Below are 27,660 nucleotides of genomic sequence, written 5' to 3' on the forward strand. Positions count from 1 at the left end.
TTCCACCCACAAAATATAGAAAAAGTCACTAATCTCTGCTGATTCATATTTAATTTCATAACCATCACAACTACTTTTCCATTAATATAGTTTCATGCTATTCCACTGAATTATCCAGACAGACAAATAACTTCAGTCCTGGTTAACACAATTGACAGTTTCTGGGTAGAGCATATGCAAGAGCTCTGAAGGAGATATCTGTGGGTTTAAAAATAATTACAAAAATAGAAAGAAAAAAAAAAAAACAACTTTTCTCCTTAAGTAGAAGAAGGAATGTCTTCTCTGGTTATCCTGACAACTTCCATAGGCGTGATGTTTCTCAACCAAGTGGCGTGCTGTGTTCCATACCCATGCTCCCATGTTGATATGCTCAGATAGATAAGACCAGGTTGGAATTGATGCCACAGGCACTTGGAAAGGAACATCAGGAAGATTCTAGGAAATCGCAGGGAGAGATCAGTCCTGGTGTCCAACACCTTGATCTGCTGCCTAGCAGTAGTAGCATTAACCTCCTTGGTCTAGAAGCAGTACTCACATTTCCTCCTGTGTTTTCCTGTTTCACCCACCACAATACCCCACCCACTCCACCCACACTCACGGGGCAGAGCCATCCCAACTGGTGCTGTCAAGGACTTTAAGTTGATCTAGCTGAATGAATCCCTTAAATGAGATTGGAGGTGCTGATCCTCATCCACTTCAAGGTCTGGCAACCCTAGTGTAAAGAGCTTCCCACCCATTTCCAACATCATTTCTTGATGCTAGATACTTTCTGGAAAGTCTCGGAGGCAGTAGCAAATGCTAGGTGAATTATGTTCCTGTCTCCCAACTTTGATCAACTAATCAGGCAGTTCATCAAGCATCATGATTTAATATAGAATGCAGATAAAATATGTTAGGAAAGTATGAAATAATATTTGTAATATTGCTATTTTAACTTACATTAAAGAAATGTATAATACTGTAAAAGGATAGACCCTAGCTGACTATGAGCTAGGTAACCCATAATTAGGTTTGAGACTAAAATCACATGTTATCCAACTGCCTTTCCACCTGTTGGTGAATGTGTGTTGGGAGAATGCCTGCCTGTGCAGACCCTCAAAGGCACACTTAGGCAGCTTGCATGGGTCAACTTCATACATGGGTGCAAACAATGGCAATGACCTTTTTTTTTTTTTTTTTTTTTTTTTTTTAGTTGTAGATGGGCACAATCCTTTATTTTTGTGTGCTGCTGAGGATCTCACTCAGGGCCTCACATGTGCTAGGCGAGCCCACTACCACTGAGCCATAACCCCAGCCCCCAACTGGCTCTTGTTCCTCACTTCACTTGACCTGTGTGAGGGAAATTCAATTTCAGTTATTTTGGGGGCTACCTCTACTGTAGTTGGGCACAGATCTTGGGGTTTTACATAGGGGCAAACACTAGAGTCCTTGGGTATTGCACAAAATTCTGTCCTAGCTGTTACCACATCAACCATTGTTTCAGCTTATGGGGCCCTGTAGGTCAATGTCAATGACTTTAAGAGAGATCTGCCAATGAGGTAACAACCTAAGACTCTCCAAACCCAGCCCCCATCCATGAATAATCAAGGAAATAACTGCTTTTGCTTTGATATTCTTTAAGCTCCCAAACTGTTTCAGTTTCTCCACCAGGGCCATATTGTTTATCTTCTTCTGAACTCCTTATGGTGTCTGTTAAGTAGTAAAGTTGTTCATCTATCAGGCATTGCAGTATTTGGCTCATCAAAAATTTCCACACCTAAGCAGTCACTCTTTAACAGTGGTTCTCAACTTTTCAAATATAAATTATTTAAGTCAAAAACTTCTGTAAACACCCACGGGATCGTACCTGTGTTTTTATTATCTAGATTGATTGAAATGTGGTATAGCTACTCTAAATTCAAAACACTTGGAAATTAATTTTTTGTATCACAAAGCCTCTATCTGTATTTTAAAAATCGTGCTTATTTGAGTGAGATATTTCGTTCCTTCCCCCTACAAATACTATGAATATTTGACAAGAAGCATAGACCCATTTCACAGATACAAAGCACTGTATTATTCTTTATGTCTCATTGAATCTCAGAAGGGTTACTATAGGAAGAGTTCTTTCTAAGGGATGTGACACATTTCTATAAGTAATGGAGGGACATAACTCAGTCTTATGGCAGAGGAGCATGAAAGGTGGGTTAGGATCAGAATCAGGGACAGGATGTTGGATCTTGGATGAATCCCCACGGAGGATGCTGAAAGACCACCATTACCCTTTCACACCACTCAGAACTCCTATTGGGATCTTCAGCTTTGTTGTTGTTCAGTTATCCTGCTAATGTCTTTAATAAATGTATTCATCTAGGTTTCAGTTCTGCTTCTTGTACACATAGGCAGTATCTTTACAGTGAAGAAAGAAATGAGATTGGATTAGAATAGAAATAGAACATGCTCTTTTATAGGTCCATCTCCCACACACCAACTCCCCAAATCCACCTGGATCATACCCCTTTATTCACGTAGTAGCTTCACAAAAACATTCAAGGGCATCAACAATCACTACTTCTCCTCTCTCCTCTATGATAAAGTCCCCCTCTTTTTACCAGAGAGCTGGTATGTGTTAAGCTTTCTGTGGTTTCAAAGCCAAACCACCCTGGATGTCTAATTGATGCCAGGTAAGACGAGAGAGGAAAGGAGAAAGATCTAGAGTAAGAGTTCTGGGACCTCAGTCACCCTCTGAAGTGAGGTGAAGTAGAAACAGGAACGCCCCGCATTCCAGCTACCAAATTCAGGAGGGCAGCACCCCTGAAAACCATGTAGAGATGATGAGAAACTTCTCAAGGTTTGAAATCAAGCTGGAACAAGTACTGGAATACGCTCTGAGTCAAACAGCACTAGGTCCACTCATCAGAGTCGTTCTTTATGACTCAAAGATTTATGGCTTAAGGTTAGTTTTACAATGTTTGTGATCTCTCACCCACCTTAATTGGGTGGGTTCCCACTCCTTCCCTCCATCTCTTCCTTTCTTCCTTCTTGCCATTTGCCCTCCAGTTTCGCATGTCAATTGGAAGAACATTCCAAGGACCATGCACCAATGAACCCACCAAGGGGTTCAGGGGAGGCAGACATTGCCCTGGGTGCCATCTGGGGAGACGGTGGACATGTGTGGGATCCGTTCCACAGGACCCATGCCAGCTCCCCCAGGAAAGTTATTAGATGATGGGGAATGGGGGCGTGCGGAGGAAAGCCCCTGTCTGGGTTTATAATTGAGGCGATACACCCATAGGTTGCACAATAAATAAACAAAAGAAGGGGTGTTGAATGAGGCGGTGCCTCAAGCAACAGAGAGAGTTCTTAGGCTTCATGTTGGGGCACAGAGCAAAGAAAGCCAACTAAGTCCCTTCTCCACCCATTGAAAAACCTGGAAGCCAGAATGAGCAGCCCTCTCACAATCCTTTAATGAGGGCAGCACCCTGGAGGCATTCAAGTGACCCAGTCCAGAGCCCCTGGGAAGGACAGCCCCATTCATGGCCTAACAAGGGGCAATGGCTGGCTTTGTTTCCCACTTTAGATTTCACTTAGGAGCTTCTGTAGCTTGGCAGATACTGTGATCTCAAAGCTTTGGGGCGAGGAGACATGAGAATTTTCTGCCTCAATCTCTTACAGTTTCTTGGGCTCCTGCCACAGCACTGGTATTTGATTTAGAGGCCTAAGAGGGAAATCAGTCCCACGTGGGTAGATAACAAAACGCTTTCCACCTTGGAATCATGGAGTGGAATTTAAATCTGAAGCCAAAAATCCTATCTCTGCCTGCTTCGCTAATTACATAAATTTCCTTGCTAGATTCTGCAGCTGTTTGTATGAATATAGCTCTGATTCCCAGAGGGGTACCTCTTAACACAGGGGTTCAGGGCACTTCTATCTAGTCTGGAACTCAGATTCCTCAGTGTTGGTTCTAGGTCCTATTCTGTTGGGTCTGCTGGGCACCCTGATCTGTTGCATTTTGTCCTAACCTGAAGGTAAACAACTGCTCTGTGAAGTAGCGTTATCAAAAAGAAATGAGACACAGTGAGAAAGTGTGTGTTTGTGTGTATGTGTGTGTGTGTTTGTGTGTATGTGTGTGTGTGTGTGTTCATTGTAAAGTAACTAGTAGTGAAGATTATTGAGATACTTTATTGAGGGGACATTGGATGAAGATCAGTGCTAAAGCTGAAGGAAAATGTACATTCTTCCCTTTAAAGATGGTCCATATTTCACTATGGGAAAATGACCGAACTTCACAGATGTCCTCTCCCCCACCGCCCCTGCCAAGATACTGTTTGACCTGGGAGAACAACCAGATAACAGAGGATGCATTTCTCCTTCTCTTCTCTCTCCCAAAACCTCATCACCCTTGTCTGAGGACAACTTCCTCCTTTGCTTTCCCTGAGAATAAAAAAGTAGGGAGGGTAGTAGTGCAGTTCGAATAATCGTGATATTTCACAAATTCATTTAGCACAACTGAAACTAAAACTGATTCTATTAATATAAGTCCCAAACTGGCTACTCCATGAAGAGCAAATAAAAATTGTTTCTTTTGTTTATTCCATTCCTTTTCCTGGGAAGTCGAACAAGTTTACCAAATCCGTCTCCCATAAAGACTGTACTTAACACAAGTTAGAGTCCACAATTAACCCTCTTGATGATGTGGGGTGACTGGGTGGGGACCCTAGGGATCTACTATGGTTAAAAATACGAAGGACTTTTTATATGACACACAGATGAACCAATAAAAATGTGACCTCTTGGCATGTATAAAAAAAAGCCATCGTGAGTTTCTTTCAGTGAAATATTTGAAGGCTTTAAAATTTTAAACAAAGCCACAGCTGGATTGTATGCACAAGCTCCAAAGCCTGAAATATTCCCATGATATCTAGTTTCAAAGAATTCTACTACTGTAAACTAGTGAGTAAACTATACGGGTAAGAGAAGTTTTCTCTTTTAAAATTGACTTTGTATTTTTTATAAAGCATTACTCACGATAAGTAAAACTTGAGAGGAAAAATGTAAATTTGATGAAAAAAGGAATATAATTACGATTCCAAATGTAATAACAATGAGAAAAGCTAAATTCCCATTTGGAGTGTGAGAAGTTAGAGAACCTCTAAGTTTGTTAGAATTAGCATTTACATTTTGGAGAATAGCATTGGTGAATTAATTGTCCCTTTCACCACTGCCCCTGGCAATATAGTATTTTTGTGAGGCAAGAGACGGAGAGTTTGATCCTTCTGTGTTCAATCTTCTTAGATTAAGCTCAGTTAGCCTATGATTTGGAAGCCAATTAATAGCTCCATGATGATTGCCCAGACTTCTTTATTTCTCAAATGCTAAATTACCTTCAATAACTACCCCTTTCTGTTTTCTTTTTTCTTTTCTTATTTGATTTTATTGCTCTGCCTATTCCTATTGTTCCCTCTGGAGCTAACTATTAGCAGGCTCTCTCTTGCAAAAACACATGCTCTTCGTGGTGAATTTTCTTCTCTTTCCATATCCCTTCAAGGCTCAATTTCACTTTCCACTCTTGCACGTTCTCTAACTCCCGCCTCTTCAAATTGCATGTAAAGTTTTTTTTTCCTCTTTACCAGTGAAAGATTCTTTGAGTTCTTCATGTCTTAGAATGTTTCAGACTTAATCGTTTATACCAAAAAGGGGAAAAGTTGTTTTCATTGGGTAACTTGTTTTAATTCGGAAATTGTGGTATAAAAAACTAAGTATCCTGCTTCGTGTGACTTAGGTATTAAGTTTGCAAGGTCAGTGTGACATGCATGACAAGTTCCAAAGAGACCCCAGTAAATCAGTCTCAGGCTTCTGCATGAAAAAAATCCACATTATTGTTTACAATTCCTGTCTAGGAATCAGATTCCAGTCACTGCAGTTAATCCTGGCGTTATAGCCTAACCTCCATTTCTGAAAGAAAAAAAAAAGAGGAAAAGTAAATAGGTGGCAGCCATCATTTCTGTCCTGTATACGTTCTCTGAAAGTATACCTTGACTTTAGTGAGGTTTCTACTTTCAAAGGGGCAGAGTGTAGGGCTGTTCCTGGTGGATCTTTTAGCTACTAGGCACTGGTTGGATCCTACCTAGGGATGCTCTGAGCAAGCCTCAGGCCTCCAGTCTCTGACTTCTTGGTTGCAAACATTCTTTTTAGCCAGATCAGATACAAGAATATTTGGACTTTTTTTAACCTTTCGTTCTAGGGTTTATAAATGCAGGAACCCACCCTTTCCTTCTCCTAACCAACAACCATGAATAAACCCTGGAAGGAAGGGATGGGAAGTGTGTAAGTACACGGTCCACCAATGACTCAAGAGTCAGAATTTCCGAGAGAAAATATTTGATGGGATTCTCTAGGCTTTGGTGGGAAGGAAGACCAGAGTTTTCCTCGGGGCCTCTCCCATGGTGGAACAATGCAAGGCCAAGTTTGAGCTAATATAGAAAAAGCATCTGGCACATCCAGTGCACTCTAACCTCTAACTTTGTAATCATTTGACACAGCAGGAAGAAATTCAGAACAAAACAAAACTATGTCCTCAATATCCTTTGTGTGACCATAACTCGGATTGCTTGGGGGGGCCTGTTGGCCATCATACTGATGGTCAGAGGTTACTCTTGGACACAACGTGGGGTAAGGATTGAGTAGTTGGTTAACAGTTAACCTGTTAATATATCCATCCAAACCAACTTTCCAATAGGAAACAAAAATCTTGCATTTTACAGATTATTAATCTTGAGCACTGTATCCACATCTTTGCTAACTTGCTGATCAGATGTTTCTCACTGTTTAAGCAAAGCAACCAAAAATAAATTGTCCCATTTTTCTCAAACTTGAAAAGTCAAAAAAGGAGTTATGTTGCAGTCAGAATAACTCTAGATAGCATATTACTTTTAAAGTCATCTAAAAACTCAGAATGAAATGCAACAGGATGAGTCCCTAGTTCATCTATTTAAAAATATTTCACACATCTATAAAACAAAACTGTTTAGGTTTCTCATTTCATTTTATGGACCTTGGGCTTATGGCGAATATATTCAGTTTAAGTTACTACCAACCTATAGCCCTGGTTCTTTTATTCCTCATGTGAATTATTAAATGAGATCTTTATTACATTTTCATCAGTAAGTAATATTTACCAGGAGACCTCAGATTTGAGAGTAATTCAAAATTAGCAAGATTTTTTAACAAAGTTGTGGTAATGAGGGACCTCATTACAAATTAAGAGAGACTATAAGCTTTGTAAGTATATGGGGACTTATAAAACAAATATTAAATGTTTAAAAGCATTTATCTTAATATTGCATTGGTAAACTTAAGACATTGAAAACACCTATTTTGGTAAATATGCTTTTTCTGTAAAAATATAAATAGATTATATCAACTTTTAGTGTAAAAAAAGTCATGAAGTAGGATACTCATTATAATCATAGTATTTAAGATTCTAAGATGAAAAATATTGATGTCGAACCATATAGTCTTTTTCTTTCTGAGTGGTTTTGTGGAGGGGTTTGGTCATGTCTCACCATAGAGGGCCTACAGGCACCAGAATATTTACTGAAGCAGGGCTGCAGCAGTAAAATTCTGCATACATCAGAGGAAGATGAGTTAAATAATCCGGGCTTAGCCATGTAACAGAATTCTGTGCAAACATGAAAAGAAATTGGCTATATTTATATATATTGACATGGGGACATAGAATTATCTTTCTTTTAAAAAAAGAAAGTTGTAGAATAATTTACACAGACATTAGTAAGGAAAAAAGAACATGTGTTTACATACATGTATGTACATATTGACATACAGAAAGACTATGTAGACTACACAAGTACTTGCATAGAAAATTATTTGAATAATCACACTGACAACCTCCACAATGAAGGTATTTCACTTTTGAGCTCGTTCAATTCTTTATTATTTGATTTTTAATTCATTTTTATTGTAAACAAATGGGATACATCTTGTTTCTCTGTACATGAAATAGAGGCATACCATTTGTGTAATCATACATTTACCTAGGGTAATAGTTTTTGATTCATTCTGTTATTTTTTTTTCTTCCTTCCACCCCTTTTATCCCTCTATACAGTCCCTCTTTCCTCCATTCTTGCCCCCCTTCCACCCTCCATTATGTGTCATCATCCACTTACAAGTGAGATCATTCGTCCTTTGTTTTTTTTGAGATTGGCTTATGTCACTTAGCATGATATTCTCCAATTTCATCCATTTGCCTGCAAATGCCATAATTTTATTATTTTTTTATGGCTGAGTAATATCCCATTGTATTCCATTGAAACCACAGTTTCTTTATCCATTCATCAATTGAAGGGCATCTAGGTTGTTTCCACAATCTAGCTATTGTGAATTGAGCAGCTATGAACATTGATGCGGCTGTATCTCTGTAGTATGCTGATTTTAAGTCCTTTGGCTATAGACCAAGGAGTGGGATAGCTGGGTCAAATGGTGGGTCCATTCCAAGTTTTCTAAGGAATCTCCACACTGCTTTCCAGAGCGGCTGCACTAATTTGCAGCCCCACCAGCAACGTATGAGTGTACCTTTTTCCCCACATCCTTGCCAACACCTATTGTTGCTTGTGTTCTTGATAATCACCATTCTAATTGGGGTGAGATGGAATCTTAGGGTAGTTTTGATTTGCATTTCTCTTATTACTAAAGATGTTGAACATTTTTTCATATATCTGTTGATTGTTTGTAGATCTTCTTTGGTGAAGTGTCTGTTCATTTCCTTAGCCCGTTTATTGACTGGGTTATTTGTATTCTTGGTGTCGTTTTTTGAGTTCTTTAAATATTCTGGAAATTAGTGCTCTACCTGAAGTATGAGTGGCAAAGATTTTCTCCCACTCTGTAGGTTCTCTCTTCACATTGTTGATAGTTTCCTTTGCTGAGAGAAAGCTTTTTAGTTTGAATCTATCCCAGTTATTGATTCTTGCTTTTATTTCTTGTGCTATGGGAGTCCTGTTAAGGAAGTCTGATCCTAAGCCAACAAGGTGACGATTTGGATCTACTTTTTCTTCTATAAGATGCAGGGTCTCTGGTCTGATTCCAAGGTCCTTGATCCATTTTGAGTTGATTTTTGTGCAGGGTATTTGATTTTTTTAACATGAGTGTTATTACACATATAAGGGAGTGTGTTAGTATTTTGTGTCATTTTTGTCTCTGTTTTCACAGTGCTAGTGATTGAACCCAGGACCTCACATACACTAGGCAAATGCTTTACCCCTGAGCTGTATCCCCAGCCCAATAAGTTTTTAAATTTGAAAATTAAAGAAAGCCATTCAAATAATAGGGTTCCTTTATATGCACATCAAAATATCAGTAGTGCCTATATCTATGCAGGAGATTGAATAACTATCTTTTCTATTTCATTCTTTCTTGATCATCTGTATTACCTTTTTATTTCTATCCATATCTGTGAGCATACAATAAAGAACGAATTTAAAAATTTTTTACAACAAAGATCAAAGTATTTCCAGGAGAAGAAAAAAGGTAACATGCAGGAACATAATATGCCTTAAAGAGTATAGTGGTCAAAATTGTTAGAAAGCTCTATTAAGTCATAAACTTAAATGAGTTCTTTAACTAACTCCCCAAGACAAACATGGCAGCCGCTTTTTAAATAATTGATAAAAAAAGTACCAAGTGGTTGTGTATATCCATTTCTTAAGCAAGCATAATAAAAATACGTCATCTGTTTCATATTAATATTCGCAATTGGATTTTTAAGAACTGATATTTGAACGGGAATAGTTCAGCTACTTTCTAATAGCTGCCTCAATATTCCATGGAAATTGAAACCACCACCACCATTTACTAAGAATAATCTGTAAGATCATGAAACAAAGATGCTTTAATTAAAACTTGAGAAACCATTGAAAGTGATCAAATATATTGAGTGATTTCTTTTGGTTCTATATTTATTAACTCTGGTTTTATTTTATACTTTTATACTTTTGATACGTTTTAAAAATGCTTTGTCTTAAAGAGTAAACTAGGCATCAGCTCTATTTCCAGATGTCTACCCAGGTGTCTCAGTTTTAGATTTTTAATAATTATCTGTCTTATCCTCCTTAGATATGCAGTGCTAGATTTAATAAGTTAAATACTTCTTCTGAGTCAATTTCTGGACTCATTATTTGATCCATTGATTTGAAAGTACAAACAATGCTTTGGCACACAGATTGTAGAGCTGGATCCCTGAGTTTGAATCTCAGTTCCACTGATGACTGGCCTTGAGCAAGTTGTTTAAACTTTGCCTAAATTCCTCATCTATAAAATGGGGGTGTTGATAATCATGAGATTATTTTGGGATCTAAAGTATTTAATAGATAAAAGGAATACATGACACATATAACACTTAACATATTAATGATCATTATTCTTGAAACAGACTATTGGTATTTTAATGGTATTTCATTAGATTGACAGATTAATTAAGAGAAAACTAATATCTGTAAATATTAAGTTTTCCCATGTTGACATCATGTGCTTCTTTTATGTGTTTGAGTCTTTAGATTTTTCTCTCTTTTAAGTTTTTGAGTACACTTTCTTCAAACTTTTGCCCTCAGACCATCCTTGTTTTTTTAAGGATTCACATTATTTTCTCTATAATTCATCTTCCTCAGATATTTCATCATCATATGGCTCCAATTCCTGTAATGACTAGTTATTGTGTCCCAAATGTCCCACTCCATCTTCAGACATCCATTACCCAAGACACACACCTGAGGACCTCGACTTCAACCTGTCTCCAATAGAACAAAGCAAGTTTGTGACATTTCTTTCAAACAATTGAGATTCAATACTACTTATAACGGCTCATGCATGTTAATGCTATTTCTCCAGGGAAAAAGTTCTCTGTTGGGATGTTGTCCTGGATGTAAAGTCTTAGTTTGAAAAAAGCATCTTAAGAAATCAGACCCTTCAATGAGATTTTATGCTCCAACCCTTTATCTGAGTTTCTGTTTCACGCACATTAAACTGTTGCTGAAAAGCATGGGTCCTTTAAAGTTCATGGGGAAAGTGTTTATAAAGATCTAAGACTGAGCTGAAGACAAAGCTATAGCCAGAGGCCTGGTTTCCTGTGAAGGAAGGAGTCCCCCATTCATCTGTCATGCTTCTGTCTAAAAGGATATTAAAGCCATCCCAGGCTCCTGTGTTTACAGCCAGTCATGTGTCTCACAATCCCTGTCTGTGTCAGAGAGTCACATGATCAGGGTTACACACCGGGTTCCCTCATAGCTCCTTGTTAAGTGCAATAGAGTGAATAATTAGGGTATTGGCGACAAAGGAAAAAAGAGAGACAATGAGACCCTTATTATCTGTTACCATCCTCCCAATCACTGCCTAATGTAATTAGGAGAAAAAAATACATCTTTAAGAAATAACTGAGCCAGCTGGGCAAGCCATTACAATTCTTATCCTTTGTCAATTCTCTTTGGCTATGACTCCTTGATTACCTCAAATGAATTTTAAATGGAAATGCTCATTAGACATTTTTTTAATAAAAGAAAATTAGTTCAAAGATGTAGCCAGATGCACACTTGCAGTCCCAGCTACTCAGGAGGCTGAGGCTGGAGGATCACAGGAACCAAGGAGTTCAGGGTCAGCCTGGGCAACATAGTGAGACCCTGACTCCTTAAAACATGTTTAAGTCAGGCATGGTGGTACACACTTATAATCTTCCCATGCAGCTCAGGAAGCTGAGGCAGGAGGATTGCAAGTTCGAAGTCAGCCTCAACAACTTATTGAGACTCTAAGCAACTTAGCAAGGCCTTGCCTCAAAATTTTTAAAAAAATGTTTAAAGGGGCTGGGATGTGACTCAGGGTTTGTTAAGCACCCTTGGGTTTGATCCGTGGCACCTAAAATTAAATAAAATTTTTAAAATATTTTTAAATGGATAGATGTAATATGAGAAGTTGCCAAGCCTCCCTCAACCCAGCACATAGTCCTGTCTTCCTTTTCCATTTCTTTTAAGCTGTCTAAGAGAATTGGAGATAAATATATATATATATATGTGCATATATATATTTATAAATTTATATATCTTTATATACAGTTATATATATAAATATATATATACATATACCCATATATATGTATATACACACACCATATATGTATGTGTACACACATACACACATCAAGACCAAGAAAGACATTCAAGTGGTGTCCATTTCCTGGGCAATGCAACATCCTTCAGAGACAAATGGCTGATTTAATACTGGTCCAGAGCAGACAGATTTTGAGGGGATGACTGTTATACAACCTTTGGGAAGAGTTCTTTAAACAAGAGTTATAGTTACCAGCAGAATGAAATCTCTGTTCTAAACTTGTAAAGAATTCACTTACGCAGGTCTTCCCAAACCAAGTACAAGCAAGAAGTCTGATGACCACAGGAACTCTTTTTTTTGTTTTTGTTTTTTTGTTTTTGTTTTTGTTTTTGTTTGTGTGTGTGTGTGTGTGTGTGTGTGTTTGGTACAGAGAAACTGAACCCAGAGGCACTTTACCATTGAGCTGTAGCCCATCCCTTTTTATTTTTTTATTTTGAGAAAGGATCTTGCTAAGTTGCCTAGGGTCTCACTTAGTTGTTGAGGCTGTCCTCAAACTTGGGATCCTCCTACCTCAGCCTCTCGAGTTGCTGGGATTACAGGTGTGTGCCACCATGTCCAGTCACAGGGACTGTACTAGAGCTTTCACCTCCACATCTCTTGTTTTATTCCATCCCTGGTTGGTGGGTTCTTAAGTTTGTTCTGTCTCATTCCTTTCTGTGTAGAGATGTTCTTCCCACTGGTGGTAAGGCTGACAATGGGTGTATGATCTCTTTGCCTTACTGGAGGGAAAAGTAATCAACTGTAAAAGAGAACTTAGGAAATATTGATGTTGTCCATGGTTGGCCAGGAAGAGTGAAGGTACAATGGACCCAAGTACAGCCAGAATGAAGGGCCAAATCAGATTGTGTAAACTGAGGTGAGAAGCAGATAGAGAGCAGCAAATAAGTTTTCATGTCCAGACAAGGAGTGAGACATAGACTCAGAAAAGAGCTAGGGAGCAAGGAAAAAAAGTGGAGTCAGATCATTTGTTCCTGGGGAAGAAAAACTGTTTCAGAGCAAATTATGGAAGTAGGAAATAAAGAGATCATTAATTCTCAGAATCTAATGAGGCAGTGGAGTTGATGTTTTGTAATTTCAGGGAAATCAAAGGAAAAGAATAAGATTCATATACAACCAGAGCAAGAAGCTAGGAAAGAGAGCGTGTATCCACAGTGGGATTTGAACAAAAAGTGCAATGGAGGACCTTCCAAAGTTGACTTACTCATACCTTGTCAGGTTAATAGGATTGAGATTAGGGCTTCTATCTTGTAATTCTGCTGAGCGATTTCCAATCAGTATCATTTAAATATTATTTCCCCATTACTAGCCAACAGGGTGTTTGCTGTCAAGGAAATGCCCAGAAGATTGGGAAGTGAGAGCATGCCTTAGGGCTCTAGGTGAGGCCTTTAGGAAAATTACCCAGGAAGATGTACCAGCATGTCTATGCCCCTTGACTTATTTGTCAAAGTTTTCTCTTTTTCCCTGCTTATCTCTCAGTGACCTTGAAACCAAAATTGCATGTCCTTTACTCTGAGGCCCAGCTTTCCCAGTCAGGCATGCGGGTATGTAGAGCTGTATTCAGACTTGAGGTCCAGTTGCAATTCAGCTGCCCTATCAGATGCTGAATTTTCAGATAAGGGCTCCTGTCTCTCCGTAAATGCAGAATATGCAGATTAGCATGATCAGCATCAGCCACAAGATCTGGAAATCAGAATGAAAAACTTCCTTTTCTGATTTCAAGATTCGCGATCGGTGGTAGAAGGAATAAAAAAATAAATAAAAAACCCTGGTATAAAATGATTTGGATTCAATGCCATCAATTCAAAGAAGTACTGAGTTCTTTTGAAAAGGGGAAAAAGAAATCCACACATACTAATTTAGGGGAGTTGGCTGGAGCTTCATTCATCATTCTTCAGTTTTCTGTTGGAGATTTATTTAGGTCAGAGTTTTGGGTTAGATCCTTCATTTCCCCAGGAGACCAGCAGGATTGTGTAGAAACTCAGTTCTAAAAATGTGAATCATATAACTGATATGTTTGGCTTCTATGATAGCCCAGTAAGAAAAAGGAAAAAAATTAAACTAAGGTATGTTTCCTAGACACAGGTCTGCAAACCACTGTACTAGGCAAATGAAAGGAAAAATGTAAATGTGAGCTGATTGATTTGTTTTCAACTCTTCAGAAGATGCTATAGAAATTTTTATCTTTATCTTGCCCAAATTTGAATTGATCATCCTAAAAAGATTTCGGTTTTATACCATTAATCAGTGTTCCTTCATGCTTTCTAAATTTCATTCGGATTTCAAAGCATTATGTAGGCACAGGGCTCAATCAAGTCAAAAGTAACCAGGAAAGTCCAGTGGCTTCTAGATTAAATTTTCCTGATTTACTTTACTCTCTGGTTCTCTGTGCTGAGGAACATTATAAATTTTTCCATAATCCTATCTTGGACTTTATTTTTCCAACTTTAAACATTTCTAATAGCACAAGCAGATAGAGTAATAAGGGCAGTTTAAAAAATGAAAAAGAAGTACAGAACTAAAATAAAATATGCTGTGTGATAAGAACAGTCAACATTCACATGGGAAAGTGGATGCTCCTTTACAGAATCAAGTTACTGTGATTACTGTTATCACTATTTTAAATTATTTAGTTTTGATAATGCAGAGAAGGAAATAAAACATTTGGAAATTATGTTGAATAACATTAAATTTAGGTATTAAATAGTTAATGGTGATTACTTTCAGTATCCCTGGTGATTACTTTCAGTCCCACTAATTTGGGACCTTTTTAATAATAACTTTACAATAGAACATAACTAGGAATGATTTTTTAAAGAGAAAAAGACTTTTAAAACATAAGTAAAATAGCTATATTAATACTGCAACTATGAACAATATAGAGTATTTTGAGAGCCTATGATATATCTCATAAGGCAAAATAATACAACACCCACTAACCTATCATCCAACTAACAAAAAAGCCTGAACATTGTTTCCTGTTAAAACTACCTAGGCGCTCTTCCCCAACTAGACTCCCTGCCTTGTCCCAAAGGAAATCACAATCTTGAATATTGAGTTTATGATTCCCATTCTATTTTATTAGTTTTTATCATGTAAGCACTTTATTTTTAATTTTGATATTTCACTTGACATTGTTTCAAAGATTAATCCCTGTTGCATGTAGCTATAGCTCACTCATTTTTACTGTTGTGTAATATTCTACTATGTAAATATGCTGTTTTTCAAGGTCTCTTGTACATGCGATAGACATTTGGATTATTTGCAGTTCTCCCTACTATAACATTATGTAGGCCTTCTTGAGTTTTCTGTATGCACATGTGCAAGAGTTTCCCTCAAGTATAATGCATACCTCAAGTATAATGCATATAGAGCAGAATTGCTGGGTCATAGCATCCTCAATGGCAGCTTTAAAATAATCTAAAATTGTTTTCCTGAGAGACTGTACCAGTATACTTTTCGGTCAGCTATTTATAAGAGTTCTCATTATTGAGAACTTGTCATTTTAAACTGTAAATTTAGTATATGTCATCAAATAGCAGCTAATTATGGTCTCAGTTTGCATTTTCTGATTATGAATGAGTTTGAGCATTTACTGTATTTTTTTATCATTTGTTTTCCATGCCTGCTCATATGTTTTGTCTAATTTTATTAATTTATATTATTTTGCTTACTAATTCCTTAGTTTACGTTCTTAGAGTTTATTCTTTTGCACTTTTTAAAAACTGGATGCTTAATTTTTAGCATTTCTTATTTGCTAATACAAGCAATTAAGCTTCTATTTCATCAAATATTGATTTCAACTATATCACAAGTTTCAACATGTAGTACATTCTCATTCAGCATTTAAAAATTTTTAGTATGATGTCTTCTCCAATCATGAAATATTTAGTAGCATTTAAATTTATAAATACAAGTACTAATCACTTATATTACCAAATGCTAATTTTATTGAATTTTGGTCGGAGAATGTGGCAATTCTAGTTACCTCTTTCTACGTTTAAAAACACTACTTCAAGAAGTGGCTTAAAACAGTGGTAATCAATTATTTGCTTATGGGTCTGAGCATCCATTGGACACAGCCGAACAGTTCTTCTCAGGATCTGTCTATGGTTTAGATCTGGAATGTTCCCCAAAGGGTCATGTGTTGAAGGTTGGTCCCCAATGCAGAAATGTGCAGAGGTGTGGCTTTTAGGAAATGATTGGATCATGAGGGCTCTAACCTCATCAGAGGATTAATCCATTTGATGGGTTAATAATTTGAATGGAATCGATTGTATTTCTTCTTCTGTGAAGTCTGTTCAGTTCCTTAGCCCATTTATTGATTGGGTTATTTGTTCTTTTGATGTTAAGTTTTTTGAGTTCTTTATATATCCTGGAAATGAGTGCTTTATCTGAGATGCATGTGGTAAAGATTTTCCCTAGGAGCTTATATCTTGTCCCTGACTCCTTCCTCTCTTTCTGCTTCTCAACTGTTATGAGCTGAGCAGCTTTCCTCAGGCATTCCCTTCTGCTTGATGTTCTGCCTCACCTCTGACCAACCACAAGCTGAAACTTCGGAAGCCATGAGCTGAAATAAAGCATTTCTCCTTTAAGTTGTGTCAAGTATTTGGATCATAGTAATGAAAAGTGTGTATTAGAGTCCTCCAGAGAAACAGAATCAATGGGATAGAGAAATAGATAATAGATAGATGAAAGGGAATGTCTTATGAGAATTGCTTGACTTAGTTATAGAGACTGATACATCTCGCAGAAAAAAGCCAGGAAAGCTGGTAGTGTGGCTTAGTCCAAGTCCAAAAGCTTTAGAATAGGGGAGCCAACGGAATAACCTTTAGTTCAAGGCTAAAGACATGAGAATCTGCGTGACTGCTGATGCAAGTCCCTAAGTCCCAGAGCCAGAGAATGTGGAGTGTAGACATCAAAGGGCATGGGAAGATGGATGTTCCTGCTCCAGAAGAGAGAGCAAATTTATCTCTCCTCTGCCTTTTTCTTCTATCTGGACCCTCAACTGGTTGGATGGTGCCTCTCAACTTGAGGGCTGATCTTCCTAACTCAGTCCACTGATTCGAGAGCCAGTCTCTTTCCAGAAGCTATCTCACAGACATACCCAGAAATAAAACTTTAAGGCTTTGTCAGCTATCTGGTCAACCCTTAACTGAGCCAAGTGGACACCTTAACTTGCCCATCACTGGGTCTGTCTGGCAGCTGAGTTAGATGGTAACTCAGATTAGGGCCTCTCAAAGCCTTCTCCATTCACATGTGCACAGGCTGGAAAAACTCAAAAAGCTATGAGCCAAAACAGCTAGAGCTCCTCTGGAATGTCTCTCTGACGCCTTTCCTTTTGTTCTTTCCACATCAGGGTCTCAAAGTTATCAACTTTCTTACCTGGTAGCTAAAGACTCCAGAGTCATTAAACCAAGAAAAACTCACAGAAGCTGCATGACCTTTTCCAGTCTGCCTTGAAAGTAAAGCAGCATCACCTGGGCCACATGCTGTTCATTACCACCTGGGTTCAGGAGGAGGGGGCATTACTCCACCTACTGATGGAAAGGATTGGCCAGAGATTTTGTGGACATGTTTTCAGACCATCACAGTCATTGATAGGATACCACCTCTTTGAAATTTGTTAAGATTTGCTTTATGGCTTAGAATATGGTTAGTATTTTTATTTTTGTTTATTTTATTTGTTCTTAATATTGAAACATTGAGAATGTGCATGTTCTAACTGATGAGTACAGATATCTGCATATGGTGACTAAAACTTTTCTCTGGCTTTATTTTGTCTGCTCAGCCTATCCAGAATTGTAAGAAGTCTGTTGAAATCTCCAACCAATGCAATATTTTTCCATTTCTACCTCTAATTCTGCTCATTTTTGCTTTGTAAATTTTGAGGCTATTTTATTACGAGCACTGAGGTTCAAAATACTCTTGCTTTCTTGTTAAGTGATCTTTTTAGTATTTTGTAGTAAGTACCTTCACCACTTACAGTCTACTTTGAATTAAAGTCTTTTATTTATGACACCAGATAGCTATTCTAATTTTCTTTTTCTTAAGATATTTGCCTGGTATATATTTTTCTTTTTATCGTTTACTTTCAATTGTTCCATATCATAGCATAAGTGAGTCAGACATCTGGAGAACTGTTATGAAATTTGATGGTTTCTCTTAACTTTTCCTTTTTTTGTTGTTTTGCTTTTACATATCTACTTTGTTAACCCACTAAAATGATGACAAGACTCAGTAGGGAAATAGATGTTTGCTCAGTATTAGAGTACCTGTATAAGAGAGGTTTGATGTAGCCCTTTCTCTGCTGATATATCCTCAAATGTCAGTCTCTCCCAATTCATGAGTCTTGTTGCCAGATCCACTTTTTTAAATGTATAATTTGTTGCCTTGCAGTTTGCCCAAATTGCAGCCTAATTCAACTGAATCAATAAGAGATAATTGAGTGAGTTAGTAACGCATGAAAAGTCAGGCTTGAGGATCAACTGCAGCTCCACTCTCCTGTTCACTATTAAAGTAAGTTAATGATCTGAAGCTATGTAGGGGTTTCCAGAAACAACGCTATAATGGCCAACATGCTGTCGTTAGCAGCTAAGAAAGGAACTGTTTATTATTTTTCAGGCAATTGCCCAAACCTATCCCCCAGAATCTTTGTTTTAGGACCAGTCCACCATAAAGAAAGAGGAAGATATTACAGTTCAAACCAACATGAAACATCTCCTTAGTAGAAACAAACTCATGAGCAATTCCACTCAGATTTTCGGAATTATGGTGGACAGTTTTATTTCACAGATGTTTTAGAATTACATCTGGATATTGGTTTTAAAAGTCAGGGTTAAGGGGTAACCACATAAGTGGTTCATTTTAAACAATGCAATAGAAAGCAAATTTAAAATGGTTTTATACCTACAAGGTAAAAAGTTAAAAATGTATACCTTAGCATTATATTTAGCCCTTGAAAAACTTAGATTTATTTATTGGTAGGTATATTATTAGTAGTAGTAGTAGGTATATATGAGCACACACACACATACACATAACATTGCACTTTTGGAAAATTTTAAAGTCAAAAAGTTTCTCAAAAACATAGTGCCCCTACATCTTTAACTTACACTCTGACTCCACTAGCTTCTCAGTAACAGGTCCTTATACAGGCCTTACTTTCTGCAAGGCATTTATCTATATGTGATACTAAGGGAGATGGAAAAAAAAAAATAAAATAAAGCAGCTAGAATGGTTTTTGAGCACATGATGGAATGTATAATTTAAAATACAGCCAAAAAAGTCCCAGGTATTAAATAACCTTGTTTTGTAAATTGATTTTGTATCTTAGTATTTCTGGCTCAAACCATACAAAGAAAACTACTTAAGTAAACTCCTAGTTAATGATTAAAAAGAACAAATAAGTAAGACCTTTGAATTTTTTTGAAGCTTGTTAATTTTTTAAAAACATGAATTAACAAGCAGATGACAAACTTGTAAAAATCTGTTTTATAATAAATGACAAATGGCTAATGTCCTTAATCGGTGCCCATTAGATTTAGTAAGAAAAGACAAAATGTTTCATCAAATGAAGCTCTAGGATTAAATAGATAATGTCAATAACAGTGTGTGTGTGTATGTGTGACAGAGAGAGAGAGAGAGAGAGAGCAAGTGAGAGAGAGAGGTGGAGAGGAGAAAGACTGGAAAAGAGAAAGTAGTTTAAAAGCATGAAAATATTCAAGCAGTATTCAAGCCTGGTACAAAAGATCACTGTGTGATCCCACTTATATGAAGTACCAGGAACAGTTAAATTCCTGATGACAAAAAAGTAAAATACTTGTTACTAGGGGATGGAGAAGAGAATAGAGAATTATTGTTAAATAGATGCAGAGCTTCAGTTGCCAGTGATGAAAAAGTTCTGGAGATAGAAGGTAGTAATAGCCACACAATAATGTGAAGGTACTTAATGGGATTGAACCAACACTTAAAAATGGTTAAGATGGTAAATTTTATGTCATGTATATTTTACTACAAGAACAAATTCAGCCAGTTTAGTGTTCACACAAATGTAAACAATATTGAAATATGATGTTTTGCTGATCAACTAAGCAAAAGATATTAAATTATAATGCTGGCAATACTGAATACAAAAGGAAACAGGTACATTCAAACCCTGATGTAAATGTAAAAAAGGATAAAACTTTCTGAATGACAGTTTATAAATATATATAAAATGTCTTAATATGACCATTCTTGTGGGGGCAGGGGGTAGAAACTGGAGATTCAACCCAGGAGTGATCTACCACTGAGCAACATCCCCAGACCTTTTATTTTTTGATACAGGGTCTCCCATACTGCCAGGCTGGCCTCAAACTTATAATCCTCCTGCCTCAGTCTCCCCAGCCACTGAGATGAGAGGCATGCACCACTGCACCTGGCTAAAAAATTACCATTCTTATTTTTTGAAAACTTTTTTACATAAAAATGTTCATGAATGGAAAAAAAATGGTGAAAAAACAAAAGTACAATATCAATCAACTAATGCACATGTGTCCATAAGATGAAATATTATGCAACTAGGATAAATTATGTTCATTAGCTATGTTAAGTGAAATAAAATATTATAAAATATAATATCTAAATTTTATATGACTGGGAAGCTAGACATACAAATGTAATATATCAATTATTTCAGATATTCTAGTTATGAGATTTTATTTTTTCCTTTATACTTTTCCATAATATCTGGACTTTACACTGAATATCATATAATCATAAAATTTAAATAATAAAAGATTAAATATTGTGCTTGCCTTCCATGCACAAGGCCCTAGGTTCAATCCCCAGCACCGAAAAAAAAAAAAAAAAAAAAAGATTAAATATTGTTTGTACTTACAAAATAACACGATCCACCTTCAGCTGTCAACAAATAATGTGCCACAAGCTCATGAAGAATTCTTAAAACTAAGGATAATAGCACAATAGACAAAAGAATCAAAGCATACCCTTTAAATTGGTTAACTCAATGGCAAAGCAGCCTAGTTGTCTTCCTGGAATCAAAAATGATCACAATTTTTTACTTTCCACTCACTTGATTTTTGTGAAGTCAAAGGCCACATGAAAGAATTGAAATCGTCATTGGCAAAGATCAAATGGAAGTTGTGGGTATGGTAGGGACATGACAGAGTGCCACCGCTCCTGGTCTCTGACATTTTTAGCAATGAGGACTTGAGCGAATCTACTACCTAAGCCTTTAGAGAAGCAGACTTTAAAAGAAAATTGTATTGCAAACATGGTAAATATCTCAGGAAAGCATGCCCACTAATTTCTCAAATCTGGATTGAGAACTCAATATGTTCAAACCCTTCACTGGTCTCCAGTGCAGAGTATCTGTCCTGCTATCTGCCAAAGAACTTTCCTTTTCAAGCTCCCTCTTCATGTTCATTTTTGTTTTCCCCAACACACTGCCTTTCCTAGAGTTTAATAAATATTTATTGAATGATGCAAGTATTATGCCAGGCTTTCCTATTTGGGACTTAAATGATTATCCAAAAAGTAGATTCATATCATATTTATTATACAGACTCTCTTTCAACCTCATTAAAAATCTCCCTGCAAGCCCAACACAGTGGCATGTACCTGGACTCCCATGTACCTTGGAGACTGAGGCAGGAGGATCATAGGTTCAAGTCCAGCCTGGGAAATTTAGTAAGATACTCTCTCAGAGTTAAAAGGGCCTGGGGATGTATCACAGTGGTGGATCGCTTTTGCCTAGCACGCCCAAGGCCCTGGGTTCAATCTTCAGTACAAAAATAAATAAATAAATAAATCTCAGGGAGAATAACTTTACCTTCCACATGTTTCGAACTTAAATATTCAAAGGTTGTAGTCAATAAGGATCTAACTGAACTAAAGAGCTACTACAGGTAAAATTTAAAGGGAATGAGTTTATTATTTTGCTGCCTAAGCTCGCTCTTCCTCGCTTCTTTCTCCATCCTGTACCCCTAGCATTTGGGTTTTGAAAAATTCTGAAAATGCTAACTACCTTTTAGCCTTTTCAGTTAGAGTCAGGAGGGAGGAGAACCCAGACCAAGGTCACTGAAGCTTAAAAATAAATGAATGTTTTAAGGACAGCCATTCAATTTCAAATTTAATTATTTTCCTTAATTGAATATTGTTTACCATTATTTTCAAAACTCTTTTTCTTTCTCATATTTCCTTTGAGCATTACAAATCAAAATTATTTCCCCCAGTAATTTCATAATGTTCCACTGAACACAAATTATATTACAACATTTTCCAAGTGCAGGGGAGTTTTTTAGTTCCTAGGGGAGAGAAAGAAATTTCCAAAGAGATGGCTTGGCTCGTATCACTAGAGCAGAGGTTTAAACCAGTTGCCCCAGGGATCAGTGAAGCCCAAAGTTGAAATTACTTGGACTAGGTTTAGATTTTTTAAACTACTTGCCAGCATCTAAAACTTGGGAGCTTTGATATAGAAATATGTATAGCTCAGTGGTAGAGAAAGGCCCTGGGTTGGTTACCTAATACCATCCCATCTCCCATGCCAATAATAATAATAATCATAACAACAATAATAAAGAAATATAAAAGGAAGAAAAAGTAATATAGGGGCTGTTGGAAAATCTTTAAACCCAGTACATTGGAGCTGCTGTGTTACACATGCCAACAAGTGCCTGATTGGCAGCTGTCATTGTAGTGGGTTCTGAGCTCTCCCGTTCTCGCCATCCGATGTGGCTTGCTTTACATGCCTGGATGCCTGCAGACACCTGAAGTTTTGTTTTGTTTATTAACACATTATGATATGAAAAAATGCAAGAGTGTGACTTTGAACCATATCAATAATATCTCATTTCAATCATTAAAATAGAGCATGAACCCAAAAGAGTTAAGAGTCACCCTCTTTGTCACTCAACTCTCTGTCACATAGTTTAGGAGTTAGCTATGTGATTCTTCTTTCTTTGATAATACTACAGTTGAATGTGAAAAAAATCCAAATAAAGAGGGCAGGAATCCCCTGTGAATAACCTCTAAACAGTGTATGTCTAAACTGAGCAAGCAAACAGTACAAGTCTTTAAAAAAAAAGGGGGGGGGGCTTAAAATAAAATCTTGCATTGAGAACAAATAATCAATGGCAACAACCATCACAAAACATAATGTAATGATGGGTTTTAATGTAATGAATGGTGATGGATTTTTATTCTCATGTATTGAAGAGCTTTCCTATGACCTTGAGTGGAGAAATGGGCAACACCGAAGAAGTAACTTCTGCCTCTTACGAGTCCAGTATTTTAATACCAAAATCTCAGTTAATGAAGATCAGGGACACTAGGTCTAATGTCAGCGATTTATGACAAATGAAACCTCAGGTGACGAGTTGAAGGTTAAATAAAGAGGAAGGATCCTGAGCTGGCCTGGGGACCCTCTTCCATCCGGCAAACATCACTGTTTGTCCCCACTCTTAATGACTTTTCCACTCCTTCCTTCCCCCAGTTTGTAAAGGCTTCTAAAATTCACAAAGGTTAAAGTCAAGGTCTTGTTTTATGTTGTTTTAATTTTCTCCTGGATACAATATAAATAGCAATTTTTTCCTCAATTTTGATGTACCCATTTAATAGCACAGTCAGTCCTCTCTATCAGCAGCATCTAGGTCCACAGATAAACCAACCATTGGTTGAAAATATTTGGAAAAATTGCATCCATACTGAACATGCAGACTTTTTTCTTGTCATTATTCCCTAAATAATCCAGCACAACACCGATTTACATACCATTTATCTTGAGGTATGTAAATAATCCAGAGATGATTTAAAGTCTGCAGGATGGTGTGCATAGGTTATATGCAAATACTATACCATTTTATATAAGGGTCTTTGGTATCCAAGGGGGTTTGGGAAGGGGGGTCCTGGAACCAATCTAAGAATGCCAAGGGACAACCTTGTGTAATAATAACAGCTAACATCAAATGCTTATTATATGATAAGCACTTATGTACATTATTTTATCCAATACTCATAAAACCTCATGTGATACATACTATTATAACCTCCTTTTTTAATGAGGAAGAAACTGAAGTTTTTAGAGTCTAAATAACATGTTCATCACAAAGTTAAGTAGCCTGCTCCAAAAATCCTACTCAACCACTATTGTGTGGCAACCTTCAAACATGTCTGGTTATATACAATGGAGGGAAGAATTAAAACTATGAAAATCGGGATTTCACTCTGGTCTCAGGCTATGTCAATAACCGAAGAATAAAAGAAGATAAGATTCAGTGAAGGCCAAATGCAAACCAGTACATCACCCAAGAAAAATGTTTTGGGAGTTATTAGTATCATAGATTATAAGCAAACCACAGAAGGCAAACTTCCAAAGAGATGGAATAAAATTAAGATGATTTGGAGAAGGCAGAGTAATCAAGGAGAAAGGAATGGGGTTTGAACAGAAAAGACAAAAAGATCAACATGTTTTGTTCTGGAAAGATGAATACTGAGTGGGGAGGTGTGTATTAGGGATGTAGTCTCCTGGAAACCCAATTAAAATACAGCTTCACCCAATAATGTTCATGTAAAAAGTAAACATTAAGAACTGGTCCTAAGAATTGATATACTTTGGAAGAGATGCTTTAAAAATACCTATATTTTTAAGGTTTGAATTTTTAATAAGTATGTTTTAGAGGCGTGTGTGTGTGTGTGTGTGTGTGTGTGTGTGTGTGTGTGTATGTATACATGTGCGTTTTCATGTGGGGATCAAACCCAGGGCCTCATATATGGCAAGCAAATGCTCTACCACTGAGCCACATCCCCAGCCCCTGGAGGTGCTTAAGTTTGAAATTTACACTGCAGCTCGAGTGATCTTTTCAAAATACAAAGCTGATGTTGAGATGCTTTCTTGCATTAAAATGGATTCTCAATGTTTAGCACTATTTAAGAATTTTTAAAATCCTTTACGTAGTCATGCAGGGAATTGAAAATTTTAGCCCTTATTTTCCCAGCCTGCTCTTGAATCATACTCTCCGCTTGCTGGCAACTGTAGGCTGAGGTTTTGATAGCTTCTCCAGTGCCCACACTTCAGAGGATTGCTCCATTTTCTTGGACCAGGTCAGTTCTCCACTTCCTGTACCCTCACATTACCTCTTTTTCATACAGCAAAGTTGCTTGCACCCCCACACTGTAAACTCAGCAGGCAGAGGTCTGACAGACATGCCCTGGATTACCTTTGTAACGCTAAGCCTAACTCTAACCCTAACCCAGCAGCTACAAGTGGGTAAAAGCTGGGAAATAACAGTATTTTTTGAATAGAGAAGCCCCATCCTCTCTAGAGCTGAATTCTGGTTTATGCAAATTAATTAGCTTTGCTAAATAGGTGTTTATATTCTTATTTTGTTTTACTGAAAATACAGTAGTGGGGAGAGTCTTGTGTTTATAAATTAATACATGGCCATAAAATCAATACATTTTTAACTGAGAGATGATTCTTCCATTTGTATTTAGCCCTATTTAAGAACATATTATCCTGAACTCCTATATTCCCTCCCCTACTTTGTATATCTCATCTAACATACTATATATTTTTCACTTGCCTGTTTTGGTCATTGTCTATCTTCCCTAGTAGGAAGCAAACTCCAGGAGAGAAGGGATGTTAGTCTCTTTTGTTCACTTTACATACACGCCCGCCCCTCACCAGCCTAAAACCGCATTTGGCACATAGCAAATACTCTTAAATATCTGTCAGATGAATGAGTTTAGGTCAGTAGTTTTCCTTGTCCAGAGATAACAGGCAGAAAGCATCAAATTTACACCAAAGTAATATTCTATAAAATTTCTAGATTTTTAAAAAATTTATACGGTGACTTTCTTCCATTGTGATTTTTTGTTTTTAATGAGGCTTCTTAATATTAGGAACCTTCAAACTACTGTGCTTCAGAATCACTTGAGGGTTTGAAATAGATGCAGAGTCTCAGCATAAGATATTCTAAATCTGCAATCTGAGGCTGGACCTATAAAAGTTCAGCAGCTCTGCAGGATTACAGTTCAAAGGCCACAATCTGAAAAGCATTGGCGATGGCTGTGCACACGGAAGACTCAACACGAGCTGGGCAAAAGCTTAATTTCTTTCTACATTCGCTCTGTACCTCCGAGGGCATTATATAGTAAGGAATAAAGAATGTCCCAAAAACAGGTACTTTTCCCCCCTATTTTACAAAAAAGGAAAGTGGTCCATCCCTACTTCTCCGATTTTCTCTCCATTACCGCAAGTTTTTGTGACGCCCACCAGAATGAAAGGCAGAACCACCCAGAAAAACAGGGAAAGTGTACGGTGTCCCAGCGTCCAGACCGGACGTCTCCGCCAAGTAAATGCCTCATGGCCTTTGCCTTTGCCCCCGAGGCCAGTAGCCGGCGACTTTTAGGCGCTTCCCATTGCAGACGTGGAGGCTGAGAGAAAACATTCCAGTCACAGGCGGAGGAGGAGCGGGGCGGGAACTGGCGTGGGGGCGGGGCCTCGAGGGGTGGGGCCAGGACGGCCTGAGGCCGCGACCGGAGATCTTGCTGGGGTGAGGAGAGGGGTGGGGTGGAGCCTGCGCGTGGGGCGGGGCTGAAGAACCCCCGGGGCTGCGGCTCCGGACTCCCGCAAGCGCGGGGAAGGCGGTGCTGCCAGGTCTCGTCCCTCCCCTCGGGGCGGGCCCAGCAGGCGGGCGAAGCTTGCGGGGCGCAGAGTAGGTAGTGCGCTCCAGCTGCCTGAGCGAGGGCGCCTCTCTCTAATTACTGGAGATGGCAGCGCTTCCCTGCAGCAGGAGCGACCGCTCCCGGGCTTCCCGCTGTGCTCCTTAAGATCTCTCCCTTTTCGAACTCTAGAAAACCGCGCGTTCTTTCTAGGGCCCTGTCGAGAGGTGAGGACCGGCGGACAAGGATGCGCTGAGGATTGCCAGCGCGCGTGTCCCGGTGCCGCGGTCAGCCCCGGCCCGGGAGCCGACCTGCCTGGTGCTGCCTCGATTTACCCTCTGCGCGCCTGCCGCGCTCTGCCGCACTTGATGTGCAGGGAGAAGCCGGACACCATGATCCTAACACGTAAGCTAGACTTGTGCCTTGCCAGGGACTCAACTGCTGAGGGTACCCTTCGCGGAGGAAATGTCACCCCGCCTTGACAAGTCGGTGTCTGTCGTTCTGTGCTTTTGAAACGTTTGCTAAGGAGTAGCTCGTGTTTCTTGGGAGTGGAGGGTGTGTGTATGTGAGAAAAGTAGAGGTCGGATTCAGGGGAGGGAGGTTTGAAGTGCGGGTGATGACCCTCAGCCATGCATCGCCTGGGGACCGCGGACGTGAGCCCGATTGGACTCAGAACGACTGCCCGCTCCTGGCCTGCCAGGATCGAGTGGGAGACTAGGGCTGGGTGGTTCTTCTACTCTCACCCTAAATCCCAGGCGTTGGCCTCTGGCTCCACAGGAGTGGCGGGACCCCCTTTCTACTTTTCTTAACTCTGGGAATCGTTTTGGGGTCGGCGCTTGCTGCCCTTA

At 38.3% G+C, this 27,660-nt stretch overlaps 1 protein-coding gene across 6 annotated transcripts in view; it reads left to right on the forward strand.

The window, feature by feature from the left end:
* DLC1 (DLC1 Rho GTPase activating protein) overlaps positions 1–27,660 on the forward strand; it is a 379,234-nt gene that overhangs the window by 307,333 nt on the left and 44,241 nt on the right. The window contains exon 1 of one of the 6 annotated variants that reach the window (XM_079142735.1): positions 26,852–27,217. The exons of 4 other annotated variants lie outside the window; for them this stretch is intronic. In XM_079142735.1, the coding sequence (XP_078998861.1) occupies positions 27,181–27,217 (37 nt within the window). In that variant the 5' untranslated portion in view covers positions 26,852–27,180. Of the gene's footprint in view, positions 1–26,851; positions 27,218–27,660 lie in introns of those variants that run through there. One more of the 6 variants, XM_079142736.1, reaches the window with a different exon arrangement.

The sequence above is a fragment of the Sciurus vulgaris genome, assembly GCF_902686455.1.
Source record: "Sciurus vulgaris genome assembly, chromosome: 5".
Lineage (NCBI taxonomy): Eukaryota > Metazoa > Chordata > Mammalia > Rodentia > Sciuridae > Sciurus > Sciurus vulgaris.